The sequence below is a fragment of the Ictidomys tridecemlineatus genome, chromosome 16, assembly GCF_052094955.1.
Source record: "Ictidomys tridecemlineatus isolate mIctTri1 chromosome 16, mIctTri1.hap1, whole genome shotgun sequence".
Classification (NCBI taxonomy): Eukaryota; Metazoa; Chordata; class Mammalia; order Rodentia; family Sciuridae; genus Ictidomys; species Ictidomys tridecemlineatus.
Genome location: NC_135492.1, coordinates 41890115 through 41911627, shown reverse-complemented (window position 1 = coordinate 41911627; position 21513 = coordinate 41890115). Strand labels below are relative to the sequence as shown.

The 21513-nt window shown below is 39.2% G+C and overlaps 1 protein-coding gene across 1 annotated transcript in view; it reads right to left on the bottom strand.

Annotated features, from left to right (window-relative positions):
• Rad18 (RAD18 E3 ubiquitin protein ligase) overlaps nucleotides 1-14653 on the bottom strand; it is a 103629-nt gene extending 88976 nt beyond the window's left edge. The window contains exons 1-3 of the mRNA XM_005333841.5: nucleotides 14508-14653; nucleotides 11815-11896; nucleotides 135-196 (exon numbers count right to left, since the gene is read on the bottom strand). Of these exons, the coding sequence (XP_005333898.1) occupies nucleotides 135-196; nucleotides 11815-11896; nucleotides 14508-14558 (195 nt within the window). The 5' untranslated portion in view covers nucleotides 14559-14653. The remainder of the gene's footprint in view (nucleotides 1-134; nucleotides 197-11814; nucleotides 11897-14507) is intronic.
• Nucleotides 14654-21513: the final 6860 nt, after the last annotated feature.

Below are 21513 nucleotides of genomic sequence, written 5' to 3'. Positions count from 1 at the left end.
GGTTCTTTCTGAAAAGGTCTTTTATATTTTTTAATTCAATAATTACACATCTTCTCATGGGTTTTTGTACATACATAAAGATGAAATATTTTTACCAATCAGTAAGTTTTTTAAAAAAGGGTATAAAAACTCACCACACAACAAGTTGGACACTGAGTTTTATAAGATAGAAATTTTCTTATACAGAGAGAACAATCTGTAAAAACACAAAATGGAACATAAATTAATCTCTATTAATAATAAGGGAATCTAACTTTTAACAAATCTGACTTAGGCCTTGGAATATTTCCACCATCTAAGGCATATCATTATAATCTTAAATTTTTACTATCTGTGTTCTATGCACATTTTCACATGTAATTAAACAGTGTTATTAGTAAAGGGAAATATATCAAATATAATGACTCCCTAGGATACCACAATTCTGTAAGCAATATGTATCACTCTGTTTTCTCCATTTGTAAACTGTGGGAACATGCATGTAAGACCTGGGCTGAGTATTACATAAACATGTCAGATATCTCTTATTGCCTACCTTTTGAAAAATAAATTTTGAAACAGGACATATACATATTTTAAGAAATAAATGTTACCTAAGTTAACAAATTAGCAATTTCTATATACTAAGTCTGTAGGTGATGTCCATCATTGCACATTTAACAAGCACTTCTGTGGCAGGCACTAAGAAAAGAGCAGTGTAGAGGGGAATGTTCTTTACCTCAAGGAGATAAGAAAGTAGTGAGGCAATCATAGTGTACTTTAGTGTAATAAGTCCTAACAATTTAAGCAAGAAATGAGCACCAACTAAATTCACCACTCAAGGCTGTATAAAATACTCAAATAAAAAGCACATATCACTAATAGTAGTATCTTACTGAAGCTAATTTACCAGTAGCCCAAATTCAGTTGAGTTAAGGAGCCTCCTCAAAAAGAGTTGAGTTTAGCCGAGAAGGAGGAGACGGTATGATTACAGTACAGGTGTTCAGAAATAAGGAAGTCTTGCCATCCTCAGTAGGAGTACCCCAGGAAGAAAAATAAAGGGACACATTATAAAAAGGCTAAAACCACCAAAGGGTTTGGGAAACAAAGATGAACAGAAGGGACCAACTCAGACACTGCTATTCCATGCTAATGACAAGCAAAAAGCTGAATTGAAAAACTAACAATTCTGAGATCCATTCAGAAAAGCAAAGTCACAGGGCAAACTGCTTCCTCCAAAAATGGAGAAGCAGATACAGAGACTCACCACTTACTGGAGGAGAAACCCACAAGAGAAACATCCACAAGAACCAAAGAATACTGTGCTGGAAACCAGGGCAGAGGAAGAAAAACCTCAGTGGTCATTGATGAACTGCAGTAGATTAGGAAGGACAAATCTGAGAGTTAAAAGCTTCAGAGGACCCTGTCCTTAGAGGTCCTCATGCTTTTGTGAGTTTGTGCTCCAGGAGTTCTACCAAGTTCTCACAGTGACTATCCAAAAATAAAATCCCTAGTCATGCAGGGAGAAGGGAAAAGTAACCACTCTGAGACAAGCCCCAGCACTAAGTTCACAAGGCCTGCCCTCAAGAAAAACTACTTTACCAGAATAACCTATTGGGTTTTTATCAGAGCCCAACTGACCTGGGAGGAGAGAAATATGCAACTACAACACTCTCTAGCCATCCTCTTCCAATTCACGAGCAAGTAAGCAAAGCATTTGTGAATCTCAAGCTCCAGGGACAAGGCTCCCTAATAGACTTGAGACCTACTCACAGAACTAGAAAATGCTTCTCCTCCTTCCACATTTACCATAGCACTCAAGGCCTATTTATTGCAGTTCCTTTTACCCAGTACATCATTCCTGGCTATTAAGAAAAACTTACAAGGCATATTAAAAGGTAAAAAATAAAAGATCCAATCACCAAAAAAGAAAACAAACACAAACACACACACACACACACACACACACACACACACACACACACACAGTTTGAAGAAACTGAGCAAGCATCAGAAACAGGGTCAAATAGAACAGGAATGTTCAATATATCAAATAAGGAATTTTTTAAACTATGATATGCTAAGAATTTTAATGGAAACAGACAATATGTAAGAACTGATGAGTAATGTAAACAGAGAGGTGGGATGCTAAAAAAGAAGCAAAAAGAAATGTTAGAGATAAAAACCACTGTAACAAATGAGTACTTTGACAAGATAATAAATATACTGGACACAAATGAGAAGAAAATCTCTGAGCTTGAGTTTGTCAATAGAAACCTTAAAAATTGAAAAGTAAGGAGAAAAAAGACCAGAAAAAAAATGGAACAGAATCTTCAAGAACTGTGGGACAGCTACAAAATTTAACATATCCATAATGGAAATGCCAGCAGAAGAGTGAAAGGAACACAAAAAAAGTTTACTGCAATGACTGAGAACTTTCCCAAATTAATATTAAACATTGAAGCACCCATCCACAAGAACCAAAGAACACCAAGAAGGACAGATGCCAAAAAAAGAAAAGTACAACTATACCTCAGCAGATCACATTCAAATTTCAGAAAATCAAAGATAAAGAAAATTTCTTAAAAGAAGCCAGAAGGGAGGAAAAAAAAAAAATTACCTACAAAGGAGTGATGAAACTACATATAACTTCCCTCAAGGAGGGAGGGCCAACCTAGAACTCTATATCCTATGGAATTATCCTTTAAAAGTGAAAGCAAAATAAATATCTTCTCAGACAAATAAAAATTGAGGGAGTCTTTTACCAGTAGATCTGTCTCTAAAACCTGCTCAAAGTTCTTCGGAGAGAAGAAAAATTATTTAGGCCAGAAACTCAGACTTTCATAAATAAAGGAAAAACAGTGGAGACGGAATAAGTAAAATTAAAATAAACACTTTGATTTTTCTTATTATTCTAAAAGAGAACAGTTTGTATAAAATAATAGCAACAGAATATTGAATTACATATGGTTTTGTGGGGGGGGTGGTCTGTGTATATATGCATGCTTATGTAAGCTTATGAATAAATAAAATGAATGTCAGCAATAACATAAAGGACAAGAGGAAGAAATCAGATATATTAGTCAGATTGAGCTGTGATAACAAAATACTACTGCCTGATAGCTTAAACAACAGAAATTTATTTTCTCCCAGTTGTGGAAGCTAGAAGTCCAAGATCAAGGTGCCAGTATCTATTAAGTGCTCTCTTTTTGGCGTACAGACGGCCACCATCTCACTCTGTCCTCAGAGGGCAAGGCAGGACAAAAACACAAGCTCTCTAGTATCTCTTCTTACAAGGGCACTAATCCCCATCATGAGGGTCCCACCCTCATAACCTCATCTAAACCAAGTGATCTCCTAAAGACCTCATGTTCCAATACCAACTCAGTGGGGGTTAGAGCTTCAACACGTGAATGGGGAGAGGGCATAATTCTGTCCATAGCATTGCCTGGCCCCCAAAATTCATGTCCTCTCACATGCAGAATACATTCCCAACAGTCCCAAAAGTCTTAACTCACTGCAGCCCCAAGTCTAAATTCCAAAATTTTACCTAAATCAGATTATGAATGGGACTATCATTCTGAGGGGAGATTCCTTTCCGGACTTATTATCTTAATTAACAATGTCACTCTCTGCATTACAAAAAGTCACCTGAGCAATACTGCAAATCAAAAAGGCTAAGGCAGAAGGATCACATGTTCAAGACCAGTCTGGGCAACTTAGCAACACCCTATCTCAAAATAAAAAATAAAAAGAACTGGGGATGTATCTCACTGGTAGAGCCTAGGTTCAATCCCCAGTACTGGGGGGAAAATATCCTGCCAAGTGCAATAGCACATATCTGTAATCACAGCTACTCAGGAGGTAGAAGCAGGAGGATTATAAATTGCTTAGTGAGATCCTATCATAAAATAAAAAGAGCTAGGGGTGTAGCTCAGTGATAGAGTATTTGCCAGACATGCTCAAGGCCAGGAGTTCCAACCCCAGTACTATGAAAAAGAAATAAAGGGAAAAAAAGAATTCCTAAACCACCTACCTGCTCAGTTAGTCACCTATGGATACTGTTGTTGGTTTTAATGTAGTTTCCCGACTCCATACCCAACCATATTGATTCAGTAGATTTGAGTCAGTAATAAATCTAGCTGGGCATATGCCTACAATCCTAGAAACTCAAGGGGGCTGAGACAAGAGGATCATCAAGTTTGAGGCTAACTTGGGCAACTTAGCAAGACCCTGTTTCAAAATATAAAAATAAATAAGGGGCTGGGGATGTGGCTCAAGCGGTAGCGCGCTCGCCTGGCATGCGTGCAGCCCGGGTTCCATCCTCAGCACCACATACCAACAAAGATGTTGTGTCTGCCGTGAACTAAAAAATAAATATTAAAAATTTTAAAAATAAATAAATAAGGAAAGAAGAAAGAAAGAAAGAAACAAACAAACAAACAGAGGGAGAGAAGAAAAGAAAGAAAAGAAAGGCTAGGGGTGTAACTCAGCAATAGTGCACCCCCTGGGTTCAATCCCAGGTACTGCAAAAATAAATAAATAATAAATACTGAAATGTTTAAGGAGTAGCAATAAATGACTAGTAGTTAGGATCACTAATTATAGTCAATCCAGGTTAATACCAAATCAACAGATCTGGCTCCAACTACCAAAACTTTGAGGACTTTTGTATCATTAAAAAAAAAAAAAAAAAAAACTAAAGGAGGGAGAGTGTCTCTGTGGTAAGACACTTGCCTTGGATGTACATGCCCCTAGTTTCTATCCCAGCACCCCCCAAAAAAATTATACATTCACAGGAAAAAAACTGATGTATATATTGTTTTTAATTCTGGTATGGAATTTAAAAGACAAAAGCATTTTTAAAAGCTATAAAAATATAATAATGGATACACAAGAAGAAATACATAATTTGTAACATCATTAACAAAGTATGAGAGGAAGAAGTAAAAGAATAGAGGTTTCTTTTATTTTGTTTTTGTGGTACTGGGGATAAAATCCAGGAGCACTTTACCACTGAATCACATCCCCAACCCTTTTTACTTTTCATTTTGAAACGGTGTCTCACTAATTGCCTAGGCTGGCCTCAAGCTTGCCTCAGTATCCTGAGTTGCTGAGATTATGAGTGTACCCTACCATACCAGGCCAAGAGTAGAGGTTTTAAAAAATAAAAATATAGAAGAAAACAGAATAGAGATTTTGTTTGAGATATAAGTTAACTTGTTAACTGTTGGGAGTCTCCCTGAGAACTCCCTGGGCCTTTCAAACATGGCGGCAGGCAAATTGCCAGTGGGTGGCTAGAACTCCCCGGGCCTTTCAGATAAGGAGCCCCTAATGCAACATGGCGGTGGGCAAGTTGCCAGTGGGCGGTTAACAAGTTGTTTTGAAAACCTTCTAATTGGCCCTCCTCGTGGACAGTTCGTGCCCCCCCATGAATCTTATGCAGGGCGGACTTGCGTGCACAGTGCACCTACACAGGTCAGTGACCTGATCTTTGCTATGATTGGCACCGGGAGCTTCGGTTTAAGATAATTGACTCTCACTTTCTATATAAACTAGCACCAGCTTGCAGTAAAGTGCTTCATCTTTGTCAATTCTATTTGTGTGTGTGCATTTTAATCTCAGATGACAAATCTTGGCCTTTCATTAACAGCTTTAAAAAGACTGTTTAAAATGTAAATCAGATATTTTACAAAGAAAATACCTACAGAGATTCACAAAAGAAAATAAGAAAGGAATCAAAGCACATCACTATTTAAAGAAAAAAAATGATGAAATATAAAGATAGCAAGAGAGGAAAAGAGGGATAAAAAAAATTACAAGACAGAAACAAAGAGCAAAACAGCAATAAGTCCATTAATTGCAGTAATTATATATTTATGGACTAAACTCTCCAATAAAAGACAGAGAACGATTAAATGTATTAAAAAAAACTGTATGCTATCTGTAAGAGACATGCTTTAAAGACACACACAGACTGAAAGTAAAAGGATAGACAAAGACATTTTATGTATATAGGAACCAAAAGAGAAGAAGGATAGCCAGACTATAAGTCAAAAAGTATCAGAATTTAAAGATTTAAGAGTCAAATTCACCATGAAAATATGACCATTATAAACATACATGCACTCAACATGAAAGCAGCCACATAAAGACAGGTATAGCACGTACAGTCTCAAAAACTGAAGCAGAAGGATTGCTTGAACCCATTAATTCAGAACCCATTAATTCAGACAGACAGCTTGGAAAACAGAGCGAAAGACCTGGCTCTTATAAAAAACAAACAATGTGAGGCTTGGTGGAATATGCCTATAATTCCAGGGCCCAGGAGACTGAGGCAGAAGGATCTTAAACTCAAAGCCAACTTCAGCAATTTGACAAGGCCCTAATCAAATTAGTGAATAAAAAATTATTCACTAATTTGTGAATGTGGCTCACTTAACCACTGAGCCACATCCCCTGCCATTTAAATTTAAAATTTAGAAAAATTTAAATGACAGAGGATGTGGCTCAGTGGTTAAGTGCTCCTGGGATCAATCGACAGTACCAAAAAAAAAAAAAAAAAGACAACCAAATATATGAAGCAAACAATGACAGAAGTAAATGGAGAACCGGACAGCAGCATAATAATAGTAATATTTTGAACAACATGATATACTAAGTGCATCTAACAGAAGGTACAGAACATTCCATCCAACAACTGCAGAACAGAGAATCTTCTCAAGCACACTTGGAACATTCTCTAGGATAGATCATGTATTAGGTCAAAAACCAAGTCTTGGGCTGGGCTTCTGGCTTAGCAGTAGAGTGCTCGCCGCCTAGCACGTTTGATTCTCAGCACCACATAAAAACAAATAAATAAAAATAAAGGTATTGTGTCCAACTACAATTTTAAAAAAGAATAAAACCTTAAAAAAAAAGTCTTAACAAATTTTAAAAGACTGAAATCATACCAAGTATCTTTTCCAACTATACTGGAATGAAAATAAAAATCAATTGTGGAAGGAAAACTGGAAAATTAAAAATATGTAGAAATTGACTAATGTGGGGGATAAATGGAAGTACATGTTTGTAACCATCTTACGCTCTCCAGTCTTCCACTATTCAGGTAGCATAGTATTGTTTAAAGAGTGACTGTAATAAATTAAAGATGCATACCTTAAACCACCACTAAAAACAAACAAGTAAGTAGAATTAATAATTGTGGGAAAATGTTAATACTAAAATAAAACAATTTTTTCTTAAAGGCAAGAAGAGAGGAAAGACTAGATAGATAAACTGAAAACAAAAAGGAAAAGTAGTACATTTAAACCCAGGCTCATTAATAATTACATTAACTTTCTGCAATGGTAGAAATATTCTACGTCCACACTGGCCACCACAGTTACTACATGAAGCTATTGGATACTGGAAATGTGGCTAGTGTGACTAAGGTAATAATTTTATTCAATAAATTTTCATTAACATGTAAATAGCTCCCTGTATCAAGCCAGCAGTTACCACATTAAACAATGCAGGTATAAATATTCCAAGTAAAAATAGGTATCATCAGACTGGATTAAAGGGCAAAACACAAACAACACTATCTACAAAATATTCAAATTAAATATAAAAACAGTAGTTTAAAGGACAGAAAAGATAAACCAAAGAAAGACTAATCTTAAAAAGTTGAAGTATCTATGTTAGTATTTTAAAAGTATACTTCAGAATAAGAATGCTACGAGAGCTAAAGATGAATATTTAATAACATGTAGTCAACTCATCAAGAAGATAAAACAATCCTAAATGTGTATGTACCTAACAAATGCACTTCAAAATACATAAAGCAAAACATGAGAGAAGTAAAGGGAAAAAAAAAATCAATGAATCCACAATTACTGTTGGAGTTTTCAACATCCCTCTCTTCCTACAGTTAAGAGAATCAAAAGAGAACAATTTAAAGATCACTATCAACCATCCTGACCTAACTGACATACATAGAATACTTTCCAATAACAGCAGCACAGACATCATTTTCAAATATACATAAAACGCCAGCCACCAAGAGCACTTGATGGACCCTTCTGTTCTACTGTCTATATGTCATCATAGTGCCAATACCAGAAAGAACTAGTTTTGCCAACCATGGTAACAAAGGCCTATAATTTAGTGACTTGGGAGGCTGAGATAGGCAAAATTGGCACATGCCTGTCTCAGCCTCCAAAGTCACTCAAATTATAGAACCTGCCTCAAAATAAAAATTAAAAAGAGCTGAGGATGTGGCTCAGTTGGTAAAGTGACCCTGGATTCAATACCACAAAATTAAACAAACAAATGTCAAAAGTGAATTTAGCACAACCACATAACAAGAGAGCAATATAAAAAACTGTTTCTGTTCAAAGTCTATACAGTGAAAACTAAATAAAATTGCTAAGAAAACTGAAAAGCTAAAAGACGAAAAAATATACCATATTCATACATTGACGATTCAACATTGTTAAAATGGCAATTCTCCCAAATAGATCTTTAGAGTTAGTGCTCTCTGAATGAACATTCCAGCAGGCTTTTTTGTAGAAATTAACAATCTGATTCTAAAATGTATATGAAGATGCTTTTCAAATGCAAATATCCTAAAAGCCTAAACACAGAGTCAAAGCAGACTTACAGTGCGTGATTCCAAGACTTACTACAAAGCCACAGTAACTAAGACTGTGGAACTGGCACAAGGATGACATAGACAATAGAAAAGGGTCCAAAAGAGACCCACACATGGTTTAATTGGCACCACATTAAATGAATGGTAAGAATGTTATCTGATGATAGAAATGTTTGCTATCTTAAATTACAGTCATTATACGCTGCATGTACATTTGTTAAAACTTATTGTCAATTGTACATTTTAATGTGAACTTTTAATGTGAACTTAAAATGTACATATGATTTGTACCTTATACCTAAATAGAAATAAGGTTAAAGTATAGTTAGAAATGAGCTCTCCATATTTATTTTGGTTATTAATGTGAATTTGGTCTTGAAGGAAAATAACATTTTTAAGGACTCATTATTCTCATAAGCATCGTTTTAAGAATTAATCATCAGACTTTTACATCTGAAGAAATATTGGCCAACTGCAAACTCACCCACTTAGTGGGCCTTCAAGAGTCAATATGAAGTATATATCTCTAAGCCCATGTGGCTACCACTGTCATCTTTTTATTATGGTTTCTCTACAGGATATTTTCCACTGAAGTTACTTCCGACTAAAACCATTGTTTTAAGCCTAACTTGACTGATTTTTAACTTTCCAAGACAAATCAACTTGAAAATAATGGACAAGAAAGACCATAAACCTAAATAGTCCAGAAGATGGATGTCCAATTCCTAACTACCTCCTGTGTACTAAGTACCTCAAGCTTAGATTTGTTACATAAAAGTGCTTGGTGCAGGGGTGTGTAGCTCAGTGGAAGAGTACTTGCCTAGCATGGGCAAGGCCCTGGCTTCAATTCCCAGCATTAAAAAAACAAAACAGTGGGGCTGGGGATGTGGCTCAAGCGGTAGCGCACTCGCCTGGCATGCATGCGGCCCGGGTTCAATCCTCAGCACCACATACAAAGATGTTGTGTCTGCCAATAACTAAAAAATAAATAAATAAATATTTTAAAATAAATAAATAAATAAATAAAACAGAAAAATAAATCAAAATAAAAATGCCCATGTACTAAGCATTTCATATAATTCATAAAGACAAGGACAAATAAATTTTAATAAATAACTACCTTTTTTTCTTTTTTAATTTGTTCTTCTTAGATATACATGACAGTATATTTTGACATATTATATATATATATATATATGGAGTATAACTTATTCTAATTAGAATCCCAATCTTGTGGTTGTACACAATGTAGAGTTTCACTGGTGGTGTTTTCATATATGAACGTAGGAAAGTTGGGTCTAACTCATTCTACTAGCTTTCCTGCTCCCAACCTCCCTTCCTTCCCTTTATCTCCCTTTGTCTAAACCACTAAATTTCTATTCTTCCCTCCGTATCCCCTTATTGTATGTCAGCATCCATATATCAGAGAGAACATTCAGCTTTTGGTTTTGGAATTGGCTTTTTTCACTTGGAATAGTCTCCACATTCATTTATTTACCAGCAACTGCCATAATTCCATTCCATTTTTATGGCTAAGTAATATTCCATTGTGTATACGTACCACATTCTATCTATTCATCTATTGAAGGGCACCTAGGTTGGTTCTATAGCTTAGCTATTGTGAATTGAGCTGCTATAAACAATTGATATGCTTGCATCACTGTAGTATGTTGATTTTAAGTCCTCTTGACTATATACCAAGGAGTGGGATAACTAGGACAAATGGTGGTTGGATTCCAAGTTTCCTGAGGATTCTTCATACTGCTTTCCAGAATGGTTGCACTAATTTGCAGTCCCACCAGCAATGTATGAATGTATCTTTTTCTCTTGCCAACATTTATAAATAACAATCTTTCCAGCATTGCAGAGCAGATAAGTGATAAGTCTATAATATTTTTCAGTGGTATAATTCTTAGTGGGCAAATTCAGACAGTCCTCCAACTTAACTTATGATGGTTTAAATCACAATTTTTTTACTTTACCATAATGCAAAATTGGTATGCACTAACTAAAAGACATACTTTGAATTCTAGTTTTTTTTCCCCAGGCTACCAATATGCAGTATTATACTTTCTCACAATGTTGGGTGGCAGGAGAGAGCCACTGCTACCAGACAGCCTCAAAATCACAAGGGTAAACAGGCAAAACTCTCCTGTGTGCAGCATTGCTATGATGTTAGTAGATTAGATGTGTTCAACCATCTTCAACTTACAAAACTTTTCAATTCATGATGGTTTTACTAGGATTAATGCCATCATAAATTAAGAAGCATCTGTATTCTTTTTTTTTTTTTTAAAGAGAGAGTGAGAGAGAGAGAGGGAGAGAGAGAGAATTTTAATATTTATTTTTTAGTTATCGGCGGACACAACATCTTTGTTTTTATGTGGTGCTGAGGATTGAACCCAGGCCGCATGTATGCCAGGCGAGCACACTACCGCTTGAGCCACATCCCCAGCCCGCTTCTGTATTCTTATTGTTATAGATTTTAAAATGTTAAAATTCTATCTCAAGCCTGTAATCCCAGTGGCTGGGGAGGCTGAGGCAGAAGGATTGCAAGTTCAAAGCCATCCTCAGCAAAAGTGAGGTGCTAAGTAGCTCATGAGACCCTATCTCTACATAAAATACAAAAAAAAAAAAAATAGGGCTAGGATGAAACTCAGTGGCCAAGTGCCCTTGAGTTTAACCCCTGGTACCAAAATACTCTATAACAAAAATATTCTATCTCAAGTACTACTTGGATGAAACATTATTCTGTTAAAAACAAAAGTTCTGAGATAGGCATTGTAATGCATGCCTATAGTCCCAGCTACTAGGAAGGGTGTGGTAGGGGAATCACTTGGGTCCCTGAGTCTGAGATCAGCCTGGGCAACATAGCGAGATTCCGACTCAATAAATAAAATTTTAAAAATAAAAATTCTTAAGTCTAACATCTAAAAATGCTTGACAAATAAAAGAACCACATATTGTAATCAAAATCTTTATTGGCATAAATACTATAAAACACAAAAATATCCAAGAGGAAAGTGATAGAAAATTCAGGAACACTGTAAAAACTTTCATATTCAAGAGGAAAGTAGTGGAAAAGACTTTCTTAAAATCTCAGGACACCAGAGTTAAAAGTGAGAAATAAGTATATGTGCATATCATCAGCACTGAACTAACACTACTTTTAATAACTCACAGAATCAAAACATACTTACAGTTATGTGAACACTGAGGAATAATCATTGCAATGTTAAAATATTCAAAGCAAATTCCACATCGCAGTAAATCATCTATTCTCTGAAAGACAAAAACACATATATTCACATCAGAAAGACATAGAAATTGATCATCACAGAACTTTTTCTCTACCCCCCCACAAAAACAATTCAATAATACTTCTTTTTCAAATATACATATTCAGAAGCTAACTCCAGATAAATTGCAAGGGATCTTACAAATAGAAAACCCTACCCCCACCATTATTGTTACACATTCAAATCTCAGGTTATCCAAATTGCTTTGGACAGACACTAGTGACACTGCACAGATTCCTGTGTCATGCTCATCCCTTTACAAAAGGGCTACTGTGTTCCTGCTCTAATACCTGTGTTTACAGTTCTTACTCCAAGCCTCCACCTCTTTAGACCCCATCCCCTGGCCTATGTGACTGTTGGGCAAAAAGTTCCATGAGCCACAGTCATCATACAGGTTAAGAGCCAAATCAGAGGCTTTTAAAGGCAAATATTAGAAAATATCTAGTTAAAACCCTTACTTTGCAAATGAGAAAACTGTACCAAAGCTGGCTCACAATGCTGGACATGAATCAAGATAGGATTAAAATTCCTGTCTTTCTACTAGTAGTTTAGTGCTTTATGCATGGTACAACACAGTAGAGACAAATGAAGAAGTCCTGGAAATAGATAGGATCAGTGATAGCAGAAGGAGATGAAGAAGCAGACAATTTGGAATGTTAGATACAAGGGTGTCAACTTGGAATGCAATCTAAACAGAAAAGGATCTATTCTTGAAACCTAAAATTGTTTAAGCCATTTAAGTAAGGTACGGAGAGTATACATAGTTGCCACCTTCTTAAAAAGAGAAGGGTGAAGGGCTTGGGATGCAGCTCATTGGCAGAACACTTGTCTAGTATGTGCAAGGACCCAGGTTTGATCTTCAGCACCAAAAAAATGGGGGGAAGGTATTAAGAATGTCTTCTATTTTATCATATATATTTTAAAACTTCTGAAAAGATACACAAGAAAGCAATAAATGTTTCGTAGGAATCAGGGATCAAGAAACAGAACAAATGAGGGGCATGGTGGGAGAGACACTTTTCATTTTTTTATGTATTTTTTTGAACCCTATGAATCTATCATGTAACTTAAGAACAAACAAAAAGGACTAATGTCATTACTAGTCCATATAAAATATTATGTAGCCATTAAAAACATGATTTCAGGTGCTGGGGATGTGGCTCAAGCGGTAGTGAGCTCGCCTGGCATGCGCGGGGGGCACTGGGTTAGATCCTCAGCACCACATAAAAATAAAATAAAGATGTTGTGTCCACCGAAAACTAAAAAATAAATATTAAAAATTCTCTCTCAAAAAAAATGATTTCAAAGAATAGTTAATGCCACAAGAAAATTTCCCCATTTTAATGGACATCTTTTTTTTTTTTAAGTCAGAAAACGAAATCTACAAAAATAACACATTATGGCAACTCTAGAGTTTAACCCTAACAACAGTAACGTAGCACAAGTATCTCAGTTTTCAAAACAAAGCCCGCCAGACACAGTGAGGCACACCTGTAATCCCTATGACTTGGGAAGCTGAGGCAGGAGGATGGCAGGTTGGAGGCCAGCCTCAGCAACTAAGCAAGGCCCTAAGCAACTTAGTGAGACCCTGTCTTAAAATAAAAATTAAAAAGGGCTGTGGGGTGTGACCCAGTGGTAAACCCTCTGGGGGTTCAATCTCCAGTACTATTTAAAAGGAAGTGGGGACGCTGGGGTGGTGGCTTAGTGGTAGAGCGCTCACCTAGCACGAGTGACAGGCAAGGGGTTCGATTCTAAGGACCACATAAAAAACAAATAAATAAAATAAAGGCATTTTATGTCCATCTACAACTAAAAAAAATAAAATAAAAATTTAAAAGGGCGGGGTGGATAAGAGAAACTGTTAGGGAGGAGTTAGGCCACAGTGTGACTGGACTAACAAGACTGGACTTGCCCCTAATCAGAAAAAAAGTGAGATTCTGTACAGCTGAGCACCCGCCTTGCTACGTGATGGTTACAAGATAATTAGAAGCCGGATGTGGCGGCGCAAGCCTCTAATCCTAGCAACTCCGGAGGCTGAGGCAGGAACACATGACGTTCGAGGCCAGTCCGAGAGAAACTTAGTGCGACTCGGCCTCAAAATAAAATATAAAAATTTAAAAAGGACCAGAAAGGATGGGGCTCAGTGGTAGAGCGCCCCTGGGTTCAGTCCCCAGCGCCGCAAAAATTTAAAAAAAAATAAATATTATTGGACGTACTGTCCACCCAAAATCATGCCCGAGGTCGCTGTTTATAATATAGTGCTTGGCACATAGGCAATTTCCTGAAAGGAGTAGCTGTCACTGTCGGTGTCACCACTTAGTGACTGTTTTTCTCCATGACACTGAATGTGGTGACAGAAACGCAGTGTGCCCGGTTCCTTAAAACGGCCAGCCTCGGTTCACCCTCAACGGCCGAAGCTTGCCCTCGTCACCGCTCAGCGGAGAAAACAGGCCGAAAGCCCAGCGTCAGGCTAGAAGCGAAGGAGCGCCGGGTACCCTGGCCCAGTCGGCAGTTCGCGCGGAGTCTTTTCTCCCACAAGGCGGGGCTGTCCTCCCACCGACAGACGGGGCCCCCTACGTCCCCGAAAAACTCACCTTCATCACTGCCAGGCCAGGAGGCCACCGAGGCTCAGCCAAGGTTTCCATGATCTCTCCTCAGGATGCCGGGGGCCCGCCTCCCACTGGCCTCCCGCGCTAGATTACTACTCGAAATTCCCCGCGCTACTGAGCTACGTCAGCAATTCGCGACGCGCCTGAGGCGAACGCGGAACCTGCCGGGAGTTGTAGTTATGGGTGGAGCGCTGCCGAAGTTTCCGGCAAGGCGCTTGCACCAGGCTTCTGGTCCTCGTCTTCCCGCGCAGTTGCGTGGTTAAAAACCTCAGCGCCTGTTGAATATCAGAAAAAGACAGCCAGGAAACAGACCAAGGCCAGGCCTGTCAGATAGTTCAAAATGTAAGCCGATGCTTCCTCCTTCGCGTCGCCTTCCGTGATGGCTGTAATAATCTGTCCTACTCTGAGCAAGACAGTTTTTAGATCTATTATTTCATCTCACCCATGTCACAACTCTGGAAGGGAGGTATATTTGTCAGTTTGCACAAGAGGAAGCCCCTGCCTAAAACAGTGAATGGATCTGTCTCAAGTCACACAGTGGCGTTGAGGAGACTCCACATAGGCATGTGGGCTATATGGGCTTTAAATGGGAGCTCTTGCTTTAACTTTATTTATTTATTATGTGGTAGTCATGGTGGTGCTATTGAGTGGAACCGACGGCCTCGTGTATACACGCACTCTACCCCTGGCTATATCCCTGAGCCCTCAAATTAGAATCTTAATTTAAAATTATTCCTTTTTCTTCAGAGAGAACCACTGTTAGTATTGTACATAGCTACCAAATATTTCCTATGTAGACTAACAAAGATTCTTTGCCTGAACAAACTTTATTCAGACTCTTGAACTGATACCTAGAGAAGCGTGCAGAGGCAAGCATATGGGAAGCAGGGTTTATTTAAAAGGGGGTAACATAAATTTCTCCCTCAAGGAAGAAGGGGGTCATAGCTGGTACCATGGTATCCCAAGAGGTGAGGTGTTCTGCCCTTTTTATATGTCCTAGGCTTCCTTTGTTCTTTCACCCCCTATCTTTCTCCTTCCTGCATACTTGATTAGGCCCAGGAAATGCTTGGTGGGATGGCCAAAAGGTGGGAAATAGATGGGCTGAAGGAGGTAGGGCCCGGTGGAGTAGACAGGACACATTAACAACCTTATAGCTCCCAGTAGGGAGGGGAAATTCCAGGGACTGGTTACCTTGGCAACTGGTGGGAGCAGGAGCAGGTTCTTGATAAGATCCCTCAGGGGGCAGTCTTCAACTTACCCTATAGCTTGGTCCATAACAGGAACCACAATTGGGAGCCACACAGACCTAAATTTGAATCTATGATCTGTCACCATGCAATTTGGGGTTTCTAAGCCTTATTTTCTTCTTTTGTAAAATTGTGATGATAATGCCTACCTTGGAGGGCTATTATGATCTTTTTAAAATGCTGGAAGATGCCTAGCAGAGTGCTTGACATCAAGCAAGTGGCCATCTATGGCAGTAGTAGTCATAGTTGTCATTATTAGCAATTATTCTCCCTAATAAATGTTATTAGCCAGAAGGCAAAGAGATTATCCCTTCAGAGCTAGTACCTTTAATCTCCAGGAGTCTAAATCCCAGCTCTACCACTTGTCATGTGCAAATATGGTCTCTAAATATGGTCTCCAATAAAAGGAATCAAGAATGATTGGAGAAATGGCTTCTTTTAGATCTTTTTAAATGAAGCAGGGGCAGGGGCAAGATGAGCCTGGAGCATCTAATTGTGCCCCCAAATAAGGAAGTTGTCAAAAACTAGCAGATGCAAGAGCCAGCTTAAAGTTGCTCTCACATTGAAAAGAACATTGATTGCATCTGATTTAAATACCCTGAATTTTTTTTTCAGTACTAGGTTTTGAATCCAGAGCCTTTTGCATGCTAGGCAAATGCTGTATCATTGAGCTACATCCCCAGCCCTGTTTATTTTATATTTTGAGACAGGGTCTCAAGTTGCTTAGGGCCTCACTAAATTGCTAAGGCTGCCCTCAAACTTTTAAATCTCCTGCCTCAGCCTCCTGAGATTACAGACGTGTGCTGTCATACCCAGTGTCAGCTAAATCTTTTGAAATACAGGAGTTTATCATGAGTCTCAGCAGAAGAAAAGTAATCCCTCATCTACCACTGGAAGTAATTGTATCAGCTTCTCTGAAAATTAACAAATGAACTATATTTCAGGGAAATCCTAGCCCTCTTTGGATCCTGATTTGAACAAACCGACTTTTAAAAGACATTTTTTAAACCATCAAGAAAATTTGAATATGGATTAGGTCTTAGACTGAGACATTAACATTTATTCTAGTCATTGTGATAATGAGGTTGTAATTATGTAGAGAAATATTATTATCAGAGACATAACTGATGTGTTCCTGGATGAAATATCACCCTACAGGTGATTTATTTTAAATTTTAAAAAAAAGACAAAGCAAACTTGGAAAAAATTTAATTGACTATTAAATCTCGATGATAGACAATGGTTAATTATACTATTCTCTTTCTCTATAAATTTGATTTTTTTTTCATCAAAAAAATAGAGGCTGCTTTATCACATACCAGCCAGAGCAGAACAACTCCTTATTTATCCCAGTTTGATTTATGATTTGTACCTATGCCTGATTCATGTTCTGAACCAGGAAAAAGAAAAAAATTGAGACTGGGGGTTTAGATCAGGAACAGAGTGCTTGCCTAGCATATATGAGGTCATGGGTTCCATCCACCAATGCTGATATATATATGGTTATGTATATGCATATGTATGTATATGCTTACTCTGGCTGCTATCTTGAAAGTGGCCACATTGGGGCAGCAGAGCATCAGGCTACCTGTGAGCTCAGGCTTTGCAGAGGAATTGCAGATGGGCAATCACCCCATTCAATCATAATTCATTTATTTCTTATCCTTTGGTTTAACTGAATTTTAATGAGCTCTGACTACATTCACGGTATTGTGCTAGACTTAGGGGGGACAAAGAGTGCAATTCACCCCATCTCTTTCCTCCTGCTACTATGTGTAGTTTCTGGAAAGCAGGAATGGGCAGTCAGCAGATTGTCCTGGGTCTCTACAGACAGTGGTGTCCAAGTCTCACATCACTGGGATGGAGACCATGGCCAGATATGTTGGAAAGAAGGAAAATAATATGGGGAGTGGAGGGAGCTGGCCACTTGTGTTGAGTGAGTTGACCTATAGGCATTGGGTTTGTTATTCACTAATTGTGTGGTCTTGGGAAAGCTACTTTGCCTCTCTGAATCTTGTGGGGCCAATAACAGTTCATAGCTTTAGCTCCTCTGTTGGAAGAGAACAAGATAGTCTATGTAAATGTTTAATATAGCATTCCCATACCCAGAGGTTCCCATTTGGACCTCTGGGGTAAAAGCAGACCATCAACTGTCCAATTTACATAAAAGCCCCAATGTTTGCTAAGGGAAATGACAAATGGAGCTTTTGGAGTGGGACTCTGAAACTAAGGCTCTCCCAAAGGCAAGATCACAATCATAGAAGCTATATTTACTGAGGGTTTTCTCTGTGCCAGCCATGGTCCCAAGAGTAAGGCTATGAGGCAGGTGCTGTAACTGTCCCTACTTTAGAGATAGGGAATTAGGAGGTTCAAGAACTTTCCTGAGGTTTCTCAGCTGGAGAAGATGGGAGGCCAGGATTTACACCTAGGCAGTCTGACCTTGGAGTCCTCATTCATGTCCATGAGGGTGGTTGTACTCCCTTTTGGAGGTGGTGCTGCACAAGACAAGGCATTTACCTAGACACAAAGGGGTTTCTCTATAGTTGATAGAAGTCTGTGGACCTGCAGAAAGGGTGACAAGAATGCTATGAAATGTGTTTCCCAGGAACGCCCCCTGGAGGACAGAGCAGTTAATAAGCTCACTGGGTTTTGCCTTCTCAGCATTACTGTTCTGATAACAGAACCCACCTTGTCCTCTTGGGAAAACACCCTTACCCTACTCTCTGCCATGTGATCAGGCAAGGCTGACCCAAGTTTCTGGATAACACTTGGGCAAGATGAGACCAGGTTAAGAACAGCAAGACCCGCCCTCCAATCAATGATTGGTTCATGGTAAGCATGTGACTCAGGCTAGACCAATCAGAAAATCCTGGGAATTTTACTCTTGGCCTAAGAGATCCTGGGTGTGTGTGGGTGTGGGTGTGTGGGTTTGGGTGAGTGTGAGCATACACACACACACATACCTGCAGCTACATGCCCATATGTGGCTAGTGTGTAGCTAAGTGCTAGGATCTAAGCTTGAGATTGCTTTGGGATTTCATTCAGAGAATGCAGACTGTATGATGGAGAGCAGAGCGGTGAGGTAGGTTTTTGTCACTTTGAGTGAACATGTCCTACTTGGTGCGTTTCACAAACAATCGCCTTAAAGCAGAAAGGGACACGGTATGGATCAGAGGATTAAAGAGCAATGAGCACTAGACTGGGTTAGAATGAGAAAATGGAGAAGGAAAATATTGTTGTACAGGACAAGAGTAGGGTTCTGTAAGCTGCCTGGAAAGAAAAGTGTATAGTTGGGATCTAAAAAGCTTCTAGCTGGAACCATGGACTAATCCATTTGAAGGATTAATAATTTGAATGAACTACTGGATGAGAACTATAGGCATATGGGCTATGGCTGGAGGAGTATGTCCTTGGGGGTATGGCCTTGGACTTTATATTGCCTCTGGCTCTCTCTGCCTTGTGGCTGCTGTGAACTGAATAGCTTTCCTGTGCCTCACCCTTCAGCCATGATGTTCTGAGTAACAAAGTAGGCAGAGGTGGGCTGAATCTCTCAAACCCTGAGCCCAAAGTAAGCTCAGAAGTTTTCCTCCTCTTAGTTGTTCTTTTTTTTTTTTTCAATATTTATATTTTTCAGTTTTCGGCAGACACAACATCTTTGTTTGTATGTGGTGCTGAGGATCGAATCCAGCCTGCACGCATGCTAGGCAAACAGGCTACTGCTTGAGCCACATCCCCAGCCCCCTCTTAGTTGTTCTTGTAAGGTATTTTAGTCACAGAAATGAAAAGCCGATTAACACAGGTCTGAAACTTTGCTCCATGCCTGGGACCTTGATCTCCATTGGGGAGAATTTGAATCATTCCCTTGGGGGTGAGGTGCAGTATGTGCAGAGGACAAAGGAAACAAAGTTGGAAATTTAGAAAAAACAAATGGGTTAGAGGCTCAAGGCTCATAAATAATAATAACCATTCTTCTTCCTTCTCATCCTTCAGGTGATGTCAGGTAAAGAGAGGTAGGTTTGTTACAATCCAGGGTCCATGGCTCTACATCATGGCTCCTGCAGTACTTCAATTTTCAATAATCACCCAAGCCCTTCATTTTTAGGGAGTAGCTGCAGTCTAGGCATCAGAGATAAAAATTTTTTTTTAACAAAAAATAGGATTAAGTAAAACCTCTGTTAAAATCTTTTTTGTTCCTTCTCCAGGGGCTACATGAGCAGCAGTCAACCTCTCATTCCCTACCATTTCCTGATGCCAGACATAAGGTCCACAAGGAAGGTTTCTTGGGTCACACTCCCAGGCTGCTGAAGACACTCACAGTTAGGCCATGCTCTCTATTCCACACCATGTCCAGGACCTGTCTGGTTTTTTTGTTTTTTGTTTTTGTTTTTTGGTACTGGGCACTTAACCATTGAGCCACAAACCTAGCTCCTTTAATGTTTTATTTTGAGACAAGATCTCACTAAATTGCTGAGTCTGGCTTTGAACTTGCAATTCTTTTGCCTGAGCCTTCCAGGTTGCTGGAATTACAGGCATGCGCCACCATGCCTGGCTCCCCTATCTGATTCTTTTTTTTTTAAATTTTTATATTTATTTTTTTAGTTGTTTTTTGTTTTCCGGTGGACACAACATCTTTGTTTGTATGTGGTGCTGAGGATTGAACCTGGGCTGCACGCATGCCAGGTGAGTGTGCTACCGCTTGAGCCACATCCCCAGCCCCTCTGTCTGATTCTTGCACCTATGAGAGAAGGGCAAAGACTCAGTTATAGAGAGAGACCTTAAATCTGGCCCCCAGAGCTGCAGCATCATTGCACTGTGTCCTACAGTAAGTTACTTAACCTCTGGGCAATTTCCATATAGGTTGAGTCAGAGCAACAGTAGTACTGAAAGGGTAAAGTTTCTAAGCTGCAAAGCCTGAATTAAAATGTGAAAGACTAGGTATTGTTAAGTTCCTCTGCTACACCCAGAACCTGAAATTCCTGAGATAGTTAAGACAACGCCCTACTGGCCATTTAGCCCAGGGCCCTGTGCAGTTTGTCATAGGGCCTGAACCAATCAGTTTGAGTGTGTACCCGCTTAGGAGTGACCAATCACCCTGCCTGTTCCCACCAATGAATGTGCTAATCATGTCTCAGAGTTGTTGTTCAATTTTCCCACGCCTCATGATGATTTGTTCTGATGTATGCAAAGCACCCCCCTCCGCCCTCCCCAAAAAGTGTACTTAAGCTCTGATTGACCTCTGCTCTGGGCTCTGGGCCGCTCTCCCTTCCTGAGTGAGCCTTGGGCCTCAGCGCGCTGACTTAGGATCCTCTTCAGTAAACTCACTCCTGCTCATTGCATGAAGCTGGTCTCTTGTGGTCTCTTACAGTACCTGCTTTGTAGGGTGTTTGGGAGAGCTGACAAGTTGGCTTTTAGATGTGATAAGCTTAAAACACTTGGAACACAGCACACTCATACACCTTGCCTATAGTCATTCTCTTGACTTTATCCTTTGTACTTTTATATAGCAAGCAGCAGAAACTCAAGTTACATGGGGGCAAGGGGAGGGGTGTGAACATAAGGCCTCCTGGTGAGGATATGGCACTGGGGGAGGTGCCTGACTCCCTGGGGACTAGATGGCATTGCTCTCAGAGAACCACAATCTCCTCCCTTCACTTCTCTTCACCCTCAGCTCTCTCATGGCTCCTGACTTCCACCTCCACTGGCCCATAAGAACCCTCTACTTCCTCATCATGTGGACTTCATCT